The sequence below is a fragment of the Grus americana genome, chromosome 5 (assembly GCF_028858705.1).
Source record: "Grus americana isolate bGruAme1 chromosome 5, bGruAme1.mat, whole genome shotgun sequence".
NCBI lineage: Eukaryota > Metazoa > Chordata > Aves > Gruiformes > Gruidae > Grus > Grus americana.
In genome coordinates, this window is record NC_072856.1 from 29,731,538 (window position 1) to 29,744,126 (window position 12,589).

At 40.1% G+C, this 12,589-nt stretch overlaps 1 protein-coding gene across 1 annotated transcript in view; it reads right to left on the reverse strand.

Annotated features, from left to right (window-relative positions):
- The window catches only part of SPTBN5 (spectrin beta, non-erythrocytic 5), a 98,633-nt gene that overhangs the window by 8,604 nt on the left and 77,440 nt on the right, over positions 1–12,589 (reverse strand). The window contains exons 49-58 of the mRNA XM_054828681.1: positions 11,343–11,480; positions 10,355–10,611; positions 10,001–10,187; positions 6,883–7,095; positions 6,313–6,509; positions 5,522–5,726; positions 4,587–4,781; positions 3,308–3,463; positions 2,590–2,807; positions 934–1,123 (exon numbers count right to left, since the gene is read on the reverse strand). Coding sequence (XP_054684656.1) covers positions 934–1,123; positions 2,590–2,807; positions 3,308–3,463; positions 4,587–4,781; positions 5,522–5,726; positions 6,313–6,509; positions 6,883–7,095; positions 10,001–10,187; positions 10,355–10,611; positions 11,343–11,480 — 1,956 coding nt within the window. The remainder of the gene's footprint in view (positions 1–933; positions 1,124–2,589; positions 2,808–3,307; positions 3,464–4,586; positions 4,782–5,521; positions 5,727–6,312; positions 6,510–6,882; positions 7,096–10,000; positions 10,188–10,354; positions 10,612–11,342; positions 11,481–12,589) is intronic.

A 12,589-nucleotide genomic window follows, 5' to 3' on the forward strand; every position in this document is an offset into this window, starting at 1 on the left:
AAAAATCCAATCAGACTTCCATGTGACAGCCAACTAGTGTGTAATCTGCCCTCATGATCCAGAAGACGACCTCTAGATAACTTTGTGGTGTTAACATAGTTTAGAAAGGATGTCCGAGTCCTCATTTTTCTTACTTGAATTCATTTAGCCTGTATGTTGCATAGATATATATTATAATTGTATGCATATTCCACATACTATGTGACAAATATTCTGCTATATGCTTTCCCACAATGAAACTTTATACCCAAGCAATTTGTATTATAGAACTAGCGAGTACCAGACGATTCAACAAATACATCCATTTATGGCAAGGCAACAATGAAGACCCTTAAACTGTAGGAAGTTCTTTATTTCTTTCTACAAAAGTAATAATGCAATCTTGCATGAATTCTGAAGATGTTTTTGATAGTGTGATCGCTGGATCTGCAGACAGTATCAAGACAAGTTTGGGACCACTGCAAAGGTCAAAGTCAAGGTACATAGATAACAGGATTGCAGAAATTTTAACATTCTTGCCCCTTTGTCTCTATAACATTTCTGAAGAATTACATATCTTCTGGTGTACTCAGGGACATCATTCTATCCTGTAGTTGATTGCATTGTGATGTATTTTATCCTAGGTCTTGTGTAGTTAAATGCTAAAATCTCATTTATGTGGCACATGTTTTCTGTGGAATAGTGATACCTCCCTATCCGCCGCCTCCATAGCCATAATCAATCCAGTGACTATTATTTTATGGTCAGCCACAAGATCAGTTTTTAGAGGAGTAAGAATTTCTTTATCACATGAAGTCTGCAGCTTTTAATAGTACAGAACGTGATTGTCCTGTTTAGTTCTTCTGTTTTGAAAGAGACAAAGCTGCAACCCTTGCCTGTTCAATGTTGTCTTTGTTCACTCCTGTCTGTAAAATATTTAACTCATCAACACACCTCCACAGACATGAAATGTCCATTCTTCGTCAGGTCACCTCCTGCCCGCTGCATTTCTTCATATTTTAGCCACTGCTTCTCTATCTCACGCTTGTATTCCTCATGACGCTTGATAAGCAGTTCAGCTCCCAAGACGTCATTTGCCAGTTCCTCAGATATCACTAGTGCGTGCATCTCATTGGCCCAGGCCCTACGGAGGAGAGTCAAAAGGGTAAAAAGGGAAAGAATCCAAGTCTGTTGGATACTCAGGAATGCACACATCCCATGGCTGTAGATAAATGTACACAGATCTTTATTTGCTCATGAAAGATATGAATACACAAATACATTGATGAAGGTTCACTCATGCATCTATGGATTTTTATAATCTGATAAAATATTCCCAGTGCTGTTTCAATACATAGCCTGTTAGAAAGGCAGCCGCAGCATCTTTACATACTGAATCATTGTGCATTCAACTCCTCAGAACTGTAACAGCAAATGCCTAAGCTGTACACATTCCCAGTACTTTTATACGTGGTACAGGGACACAGAGACTTTCAGATGTCCATCTAACCATATCACCATGCATGAAAGTACTTCATATGCATACAGAACACTCATGCAAAGAAGCATATTGATAGATGCTTTTTAAGAAAGAAATTTCTACTTCATGAGTCTCAACTGGCATAAAGCAATGCATCTTGATTTACTTGAGCTCAGGATCTATCACTTAGCATAGTAAATGTCCAATAGTCAGTAGTAACCACTTCATTGTCTTTGTACTTCTGTCATGGATTAACTCTTTCGTTAACTACACTGAATTAAAAATGTCCATATTTCTTCCTGTTTAAAACCCCCCACAATTTCTATCAAAAAGGTATCATTTTTCATGAAAACGACATTAAAATGATAAAATATAATGTTTTAATGCTGGTCTTCCACTGAGTATAGCATTATAAATACTTTGGTATGATCGATTTAAAATGAGACGTTTAGCTCAACATATCTTTTTTAAAAAATATGTTTTGTAGATGCTTTAAACAGTCAGCATTTTGCTCTAATTCAGATTAAAAAAGAAAAAAATAAATCATGGTATTTCCCAGCAGCTGAATTCTTGCAAAAAACTGGCCCCTAATAAGAATGGACAGAAGAGTGTGTGCATATGGGCAATGGCGTTAAATACAAGTGTGCAAAAAAACTTTCAGCACTTCAGCAAGTGTTAACCTATTCTAGAAGGTTATCTTTAATGTAGTTGCTTTGATTCTGAGAAAAATGGGCACTGGTGTCTGTACAGGTGTACAAATGACTTGACTATCTAGCAGAGACTCCCGCATCTTCCTATAGAATCAACAGTATTTTCAGTTGGAATTGTGAGACTATCAAATCTACCCAGAGTGACTGAATTCTCCAAGACTGTCTAGGAAATAGTCTAAAAATGTGGGTTTGGCATGCATACTGTGCTGGAGTGGAGTGGCATGGTCACTTCTGATGTGTGGTAAATTCTGTGAAGTGCTGTTGAGAAGATGTCATGTATTATTGTTCAAAGAGATTTGCAAGGAAGCTGCAGAGCACCTGGGACAGGAATCAAATAACTAACAGGTGTAATTTAGAAAATGCTATATAGCAAAGGCAAGAAATAAGGCCCACTGCCAAACTCAAGGGGCCAACACATACATCAGCTCCCTGCAGTCATTGAAGTAGAGCTGGACTTGTTCTGCCTGGGTCAGTCTTGCCTTCCTCTCCAGAAACTTCTTGTCCAGGTTTTCCCAGCACTCATCCACATCTGTGAGTCTCTCCATGATGTTTTCCTTGACTTGGGGGTATGTGCGGCTGAGGTGCCAAGCCTCTCCCCGAATCCGTTCCAGCTCTTTCATGATAGCTCCTAGATCTCTCTGGAACAGAGAGCAGATTTTAAAGATGGTGCATATCTTTTCTAGCCACTGGCTGCACAGAGGCTGGAAATATGACTCTGTTAAGACTTTTCCTCTCAGTTTCCTCCTAGTGCCTTTTAACATTCATCATCAAACATCAAAGAAGCTTCTTTAGATGTGACACACTGATTATTTTGATAAGGGTGGACCTGAAGTCTCTTGTAGTTCAGACAATACCTTTGCAATTATAATAACAATTTGGAATAGATTTTAGAAGAGAAGCTCATCCTTAGAAGCAAAAGCATTAATAATATGATATCACAATGTTAAAAACAGGAGGAAAAGGCCCCCTTCTGTGAAGCACAAAGAATATTTCAGGAGGCAATAAATTTATCTTTTGTTGGCCTGCAAACAAGATACTTGAGAGGACTTCAAATCAAGCATCAGGGGGTTTTTTTTGTTGTTTTTTTTTTTTTTCCATTTATACTTTTCTGTCACTGCTTCATGACAGATCCCCTTACCTCTACTCCCTCAAGCTGGCTGAGAAGTGTCTGTACACCTGGAAGATCATATCCATAGTCTTCTATATCCACCACTGCCTCTTTCTCCTGCATCCAGCCCTTTACTTCATCCACATCATGATCATACTGGTGAACTTGCCGGGCTGCTCTTAGATTCTGGAATAAAGAAACAATTTTACAGTAATACTATATATCATGTCTGCACCACAAAAAAAGGACAATCCTAATACGTCCTAATGCAGTACAGGCTGAATAACAGTGGGAGTGAAACACCTTCCCAATGAAGTCACCTGAAAGTAAGGTGTTCAAGGTAAATTAATTTCCCCAAGTTCTCTTTGCCAATGGGAAAGAAACAGATGTCTCCAAAGAGCAATTCATCCCTATGGAAGATGAATGATCAAGATTGAGAGCATGAATTGCGCTCTAAAGGTAGCACTCTTAACCACAGAAAGTGTCCTAAAAAACTCACTTGGCATAGAGGCCTACACTGCGAACAGTGAAAATAAGAGGAGTTAAGTGAAAATTAGGTTTTCTGAAAGAAGAGGATGAAAAAATGTTCTAATACTATTTTACATTAAAACGATATATTAACAATTGTCGTGCATTTACTGCTGCTAACAGTTGCTTGAGCTACTTCATAAGCAAAATGTGTATGTAACAGTAGTAAAAAGAGTTGAGGACATCTGACATTTTACATTCTCCTTAAAGCAAACAAAAATGTTGAGTTCTATGTGTCCTCTCTGCTTTTCCAAACACATCTCTGACTGCACTTTCATGAGAGAGGGTGAGCTGATTTAACAGTTAACTGCTTCCAAAAGGCAGGGGTTTTGTCTCTGTGTCCTCTATCACCTTCTTTCCCATACCCCTTCTTTGACTTCAAGTAACTAACTCAGAAAAAAAATCTGGAGAGTTTTCATCTTGTTTAATAAGATGAAGTAGTTCAATAAAGAGTCCAATGAGTGCCAGAGCTGGCCTCCTGTTAGTGATGGTAAACCATTAGATTGGCTTAGTTTTTCAAGAAAACCAGAGCTAGCAGTGAATTAAGGAAAACAGAATTACTCTAGGCTGATAAATATCTTTCAAGTATAGGCTTTGCCAGGAATGGTAGAGTAAGCAGTGGCTATAAAGGGAAATGGGTGAAGAAAGAACAGAACAGAATACATGCAGTGCTCTTATAAACCTTGTGTTTCAACATGAGCAATGCAGTGGTTTGGGAAAGGAAGAAGGACATGGGAAACTGCAGGGAATTCAATGCTGCAGTTTTTCATGTATTTCCTACCTCTGTCCTTGTCTGGATGGCATGGCATAGTTTCTCCCATGTGTCATTGATTTGCTTTGTTCTCTTCTGGATAATGTCCATCTTGCTGTGGCCCTCTTTCTCTAATTTAGATGCTAACTCATTTAAGGAGACAACTTTGGAATGTCCCAGAGGTTTCACCTCATTTACAAAATCTTTAAACTTTTTCTCCAGCACCTGTGGGATAAATGGGGACACAGATTTAGATATAAGAATTTCTGCCTTCCTCTATGAGAGGGGCAGGAGGAATCACTTTGTACTGTATAACACAAAAGCTATGTATTGCAGTCTACAGGTGCAAATTACTTGATAAACCCAGATGATCTGGAGTCAGAAGGCGGCATCTATTGTCGTGATCATTTTACATCTTATGTCACAGGGAAAAATCACCCACATCCTGACAAACAGATGCTGCCCAGATCAAAAGCTAAAAGCCATAACCTGTTAGGCTGTCCACATATGTAGCAGTTGTTGAGGAGTGGATGCTATGAATTATACCTCTCTGCACTGTGTACCCTGAGGAGAAATTTATCCTTGAAATCAGCAGCTAGAGGTGTGAATGCTGCATCCCAGTGTTTTCTACTGAAATTGTTACAAGACCATGGCCCTGGTCACATCAAATTTTTTAGGGCCTGTCAAATTTATAATCAGGGCCAGCAGTGAAGTGTGCTGACATCACTCTATCCCAAGAAGAAGCTAACTTTCTGATACACCTACTTTTTCTGTTGGAGGATGCTACCTCAGAGAGCCCTGTATAAGCAGACAGAAACTAGTTTGAGTTCTTGCTGCAGAGATAACTGGTTTGCTTAGTTTTTGTTACTGTAACAGGCTTCACTATCAACAGCTACACAAAACCTGCAGCAAATATACTCCTCCTTTGCCACACAATACATACAATATCTTTTATTTTCTTTTACCTCAACATCATCTAAGTCCTGCCCATAGTCATCAGACTCTGCTACAGACAGTTTACTGGAAAGCCATGCATCCACCAGCTGGAATTCTCTTTCAAATTGATAGAGCTGGAATTGTTCTTGCAGGCGTTTTCTCTGGGTCTCAGCCTTCTGTAGGAGAGACTGATAGTCTGCTAAGATCCCCTGGAGCTTTGAAAGTATGGCTGGTCTGCAAAGAACAAGAATCAGAAGGTATGTATTTGTTTTACTGTTCTTTTTGAACACTGTCTTTTCTGACGGGCTGAATTTGCAACACCTTCAACATACAGAATAAAACAGGTAACACCATGGAGCGAGTTATGCCAAGCTGTTAAAACCAGCTAGTTCAGGAAATTAAAGTATCTCATATGAATGGCTGCTCTTTTCACTTCCTCCTCCCCAGACATAAAAGCAAACTGGCAATGAAAAACAGTGAACTGTCAAGAATGTCCATTTCCTTTCCCAAGCACAGTGGTTTTTTAAGCTTTATGGTAAATGAGAAGTAGATGACAGTTCCTGGGAATAGACAACGGACAAAGAAGTTGATTTGCACTAATTGGCCTGTTGTTAAAAAACAGCAGTCGTGAAAACTTTAAAACAATCATCAAGCTTTTTGGGGGCTGTGTGTGATGGTGGTGAAGGAGGGATTGATCTCCCCTGAAGTCATATTTCTGAATGAGCCATCAAACAGCTACTGAAGGTTGAACTTTTCCATATTTGCCTTCTCTGAGTATTTCCATTACACCTGGAGCAGAAGCTTGTTTGCACTTTCCTACCTCTCTGGGCTGTCTTTGTTTATTAAGCTGGCACCTGTCCTCTGTACTTTCTCAATCCGGGGCCTGAAACCATCCAAGTCCAGCTTGGTAGCTTCAAGTTTACGAAGTAAAGCTTGTGTGGATTCTTCATTCTTCCCATAATCAGAGGTCTCCAGAATGAAGCTCCTCTCTGCCAGCCACGCCTCCACCTCCAGCAGCTGTATAAAATACAGGGATGAGCCTGAACACAGCTGTGATTTAGGTCAAGACAAAGAAAACTGGAAAGTAGTGGTTCCCAAAGGGAAACACAGTGAAAACAGAGAGCAGCTAAGGTGTCTTCCTGGAATGCCATCAAACACACTATTCATAAAAATGTGTACCCAGAACCCAGTAATTATAGTTACATGTTTATCCCTCGCTGCAGTTAGTTGGAAAAGTAACTGTTATTTCTCCACTGTCTCTATATTTACCAGATAGGAAAAATCAGGACAGTATGAATTCTGCTCCTATCTCAGCACTTGCATTCATTCAACAATATAGGTATTGGTTCTTTTAAGCAAAGAAAGACCAAAATAAATCTCTCATCTTTACCTCATTCAGGAACAGATGGGCCTCATACGACTGCATGAGCCGCTGTCTCCTCTCTTGAGCCTCTGTTTTCAAGGTTTCTACAGAAGTCTCAAGCTCCTTCAGATGCTCCATAATCTTGCGTGAGGCTGAGTGGCCTCCCCTTACCAGTTTCTGCCCTGTACTGAGCACTGCTTTGGTCAAAGCATCTCGACTGCTTATCTCATTCTCCAAATTCTGGAAAGAGTAAAGAGTAAAATGACAGACAAAAAATAAAAGCTATGGAGATTTCAATACCAGGTAATGTGGTCATGTGATCCCATTATAAATTTGTTTTCTATACACAAAGATGGGTCAGAGGTGCAAAGTCTGAGTGAATGCTCAAAGTGGAGTGGAGGAGTTTTTTGGGGTGAAGGAGTGATTGTAGAAATCAAATATAGCCATGAAGTTTGGACCTTGGTGTGTATCCACCTCAGAGTGTGAAGGGAAGAAGTTCTAACCACAAACCTCTTATCTGTAGATTCCACTGAAATATATCCACTTCCATCCCATTACACGGTGTTTCTTGAATTAAAACGTGTCAAGGGAAAAACAATCCATTTACCCGCTCAGCAGAATTTATCACTTGCCAGTGCCTTTGTAGAAGATGCAGCTTTGCATAACAGCCATTGCAAACACTGTGGGTACACATACTACCAGGCAGCCAAGAGGACAAGGAGAGAGGAAAACTACCTGAACCACTTCTCAAAGACTTTACTTGAAATTAATTTTTGAAGACTGGTAGATTTTAAAACCGTATGTATACCTCCATATAGCCCCTCACATGATATTTGCCTGGGTGGGCATGCCATCAGTTTGTCTGTGTATGTGCATTCCACAGCTAACTATGCCTAAGCACTTTGAGCACAAAGCCCACCATTTCACAATTGTTCTGTTTATTTTCATAGCTATGAAACAGGCAGTTTCAGAGTTAGACTGCAATGCTGTGTTAATGTAGAAGAGATGCCCTCTCTGAGGAGAGGATCTGCTTTTTCAACTTAAGTATTAGACTTGGCTGGAAAAGAGCTCTGATTCTAATCTTGCCTTTAACTTCCCCCTATTAATTTCAAGACAGCCACTATGTTGTTGAAAAGTGACACTGTATCTGACCCCAGCAGAATGGAATCCAGTGGCAAAGATTATAAAACATCTTGTACTGTGTATTAATAATAAGCTAGCAGCATGAAGAACAACTTTGCAGTTGAACATTTAGGAAATGTATTCACAGTACTTCATTTATAACAACAGGAATTAAAAAAAGGGGGGGCAGGGAGGGACAGTGAGGAGTGAGGGGAAAACTCTGTTCCAAGTCAAGCGTATGTGTATTATATTTGTGTATAAATGCAATTTTGAAAGACAGTAATTTTTTATTTTTTTTTAGGTTGATACATTTTACACACAATCTCTTTTTGTGGTATCAAACCAAGGACTGAATTTTGAAAATCTGCCTCATTAAGACATAAAATAGTATATTCAATTCTTGACTTTCATGTTTCCTCTGTTTGCCTTTAAGCCAACATTAAAAAAAAAAGGTGTACAGACGCTAGCTACTAAAAAATTGAGAATTCAAAGCTTATATTTTAATCCTGTTTCCAACAGAGTAAGAAGCAAAATGGCAGGAAGAATTGGCATTTTATTATGATCTATATTTCCCATTGTCACGGTTCACTGAAATATTTTGAGACCTCGCCAATTAACACAAAGATAATTGCAGCCTAAAGCAGCATCTCCACTGTTCCGTCAGTTATCCCAAATATTTTCTCAGATTAATTCAGTTCAAACATTCCTTTCTTCCATGAACCTAATTATTTCCCTACCATGTCAATCAGCTCATAATTTTTAGGAGTAATTGTACACATAACAACATTAATATTTTTAATCATGATGAAATGAGGTTTTTGTTCTTACTGTCTTATCTCAAAGTCACCAACAGCATCTGACTTAAATACAGAATTTTTACAAATATGAGAATTACACCGAATACTAAGAAGGTGCAAACTATTCAGTATATACCCATGGGACTTACTCCGGAATATTCTAGAAGATGCATTGAAAAACATTTTACAATTCTTCATTAAATTGTGACTACACCTAGGATAAATAAACTTTTTAAGAGACTTCATCTCTGTCCTAGTAAGTCACCTGTAGCAGTCTTGACCTTTTATCCTGGGGATATTTAAAAATTTTTGTAAGTTCAGATTTTTATTTGTAGATATGCAGATTGCACCAAATGCTTTGGCTTTCTCTCTCTCTCTCTCTGTGTATATACATATATATATATATCACACATACTCCCACTTTATAAAATCTGTCTTTCACAGCCCTATTGCAGATTGCACAGGTTTTCCCTGGGAGTACTTGGTCTCGCACTTAAACAGGCTGTCATTTGCTAATATTAAATACCAATAGTATTTGTTTCTTCCACCTTGTGTTTGCAAAGAGACAGTACTCCTTAAAAAATTATTAGGAAGGCAGCTGCTGTTTCATTGGTATTTGAGATGACAGTGTTCCAGGCACTGCTTTCTCTGATGGCCCATCTGAACCTTGCGAAGAAATTCAGCAGCTATCTTGAAAGCTACCACTGGAAGGAAGGTCAGCTAAGGATCATCATAATATCCTGTTAACTCCCTCCAGAACAGAACAGAAGGAGTTTTGGGGAAAGATGTCCTGGGAGCTCATCCTGAGACATCTGAACAATGAGCTTTCTTGGATGTACTTACTGAGTTTCAAAGCATATTTGTTAGGAACATCAGTTGCCCAAAGAATCTATGACAGCATGCACAATGGTTTGTAAAATCTATTTTGTATTGCAAAGGCCAGGTTTTGAATTCAGTTCACAGAAAGAGCGAATGCGTCCACAGAAAAGCATGTAGTGTGGTACCTACACCACTGCAATGACAAGCAGCATGGAATCCCACAGGTTGCCAAGTCATCGACATATCCTTCGAAAAACGTTATCATCATCAGACAAGGATAAGAGTAATCCCTGGCAACATTAGTCCTGTTAGCCAAAGCATAGCAGATGAAGTCTGCAAGAGGCAAATTGAATTCTGTGTTCTCTCTTTGATTCTACAGACTGAGGATGGTTCTTGGATGACATTACCTGGTGTTTTTCTTGTAGACTCTGAACAGTTGCCAGGGATTGACCATAATCCCTGGAGGAAGCCATGGGGAGCTTCTCATGAACCCAGGCCAACTCCTCATCAACATCTCGGAAGAACTGGTACTGAAGTCTGCTTGCCTCCAAACTCCCACGTCTCTCCTGCAGAGGATCACGTAGACTTTTGTATCTGCAGGTTTTAAAGGGCACCCAATGAGGACCACAAATTAATAAGAAATGAATGCAAAATGTTCTTTTCAGAATGATGTAGAGAAGGAAAGAAAAAATATACAGGGAAGAAAAAGGCTGATTAAAATAGGAAAAAGATGGCAGGAGACCAGCGAGGCACTCACACACCTCTGCACCAGTTGATCCACTCTCTCTTCTAGTTCATCAGCAAGGAAATGTTTCTCTTTCTGGAACTGCTGAGCCGTGACCACAAGCTCTTGCAGCCGGTCCCTGTGGCCAGTAATATCTTCCTCCAGTTCCTCTTGTTTCTTCAGATGACTGTTCAAAACCACCAGATCATTGTTACTATATGGTGCTTTCAACTCACTTTCCACATCTTCCAACCATTTCTCCATGTCTTCTACACTTCGTTGAAAATGAAGGCCCTGAGGACAAGTAAGAAGAAAACGACATTTAAACCTTTAGGACAGACAGTATGATATAAAAATCTTGGCCACTTTCAGTAAGAATTACACACAAACATGGAGAAACTTCCCAGTGCTCAGTGAACTCTTATCAGATATGATGGTGGTCCAAATGAAGAAAAGGATTCAGTCAGAGTGAACACAAGAAATGATGCAGAGAACACTAACAGCTAATCTTACTTGTGTTGCACAAATACAAATGATGGACACGGTACCTTAAAAGGAAGCCATTTAAAGGGAGAGCTCTATTTTATACCCACAGAGTGTCTGATAGCCCATGCAAAACTCACAGTCATGAGAAGTCATGTGCCTGGAGCTAGAAGGAAAAGCAGCTGTGGGATTCTTTCTCAAAGTGTTGGAGAAAAGATGCCATTGGGACACATGCAGAGAGTTGACATATATGAGTGAATTCATTTTCCCTCAGTATCCCTCTCTGGAATCCTGATCTAAACCAGCAGCAGAAAGCAGAAGGGAACACAGCCTACAGATCCTTTTCCCTCCATAGGGATCTCCAGTTCTCCCGCTGATTCCGTTCAATCAGTCCACACTTAGTAGTGTCTTTGCTCTAATGGTCTAGAGGAATCATGTTTGATTGTATCAAGTAATGCACTCATAGATGAGATGTGTAGCAAGGCAGCTGTGCTATCACTGGAAATGACACCAAGACCCAACCACTGGCAACCCTATATTACCTTGTAAGCATCCTGCAGCTTGGCCTGTTTATCCTGGCAATTTGCTAGCAGCTCCTCCCACAGCTCTTCCATTTCTTGTAGTCTGGACTGAATGGCTTCAGGGGCATAGTGCCTCTCACGGAGCATCTTCTCCCCTTCCTGTAGTAGAGAGAACAGTCAAAGTTTTCTTCCTTTGCTGAATGCACCAGAATATACCACTTTTGTCTCCATAAACAAAGTCTACTGGCACTGCTATGTAAAGGGCCAGCTGTAGCCATCGCTTCCTGACATAACAGATAGAGGCTACAGAGACAAATAAAAAAGATAAAGGCAAAAGGCTTATTGACTTTTGCAGAGTCAAGAGAAGGACAGAGACTGATTTTCCTGTTTTTCTGGCTTCTAAAGTTATTTGAAATGCTAGAAGACAATATTAGAAGATAAAGAGTAAAGAGAATCTTCATTACACAACAGCTACATTGCCTAAAAGCTGTCAGGGAGCCTCATTTGCAAGCACTCATTTTTTTTCTGTGATGTCCCACATTCTATGATCACTGTTTGAGATTGCCCAGCCACCTGCCCTTTTCTATTCCCCTGCTTGCATGTTAAGAGAGAACTATCTCATACAAGTGAACCACTGGATGAGATAATAAAACCTCCTTTAACCTGTAGTGTTATACCACTGTATTATATAGAATCATAGAATGGTTTGGGTTGGAAGGGACCTTAAAGATCATCTAGTTCCAACCCCCCTGCTATGGGCAGGGACACCCTCCACTAGACCATGTTGCCCAAAGCCTCATCCAACCTGACCTTAAACAATTCCAGGGAGGGGGCATCCACAACCTCTCTGGGCAACCTGTTCCAGTACCTCACCACCCTCACAGTAAAGAATTTCTTTCTAACATCTAATCTAAATTGACCCTCCTTCAGCTTAAACCCATTACCCCTTGTCCTGTCACTACACTCCCTGATAAACAGTCCCTCTCCAGCCTTCCTCTAGGCCCCCTTCAGGTACTGGGAAGCTGCAATTAGATCTGCCCGGAGCCGCCTTTTCTCCAGGCTGAACAATCCCAACTCCCTCAACCTGTCCTCATAGGACATAATAAACGTCTATCTGCATTTCTAATCCCTGACCTGCAGATGCTTAACAGGTTGGCAGAAGAAGAGGTAGAGGGGGCACAGCCAGACCTCCGTCAGGTAGAAGAGTCTGTAGGTATATCCTTAAACCGGGACCAAATTTGCTTTAGAAAGCTAAACTGAGATATTTC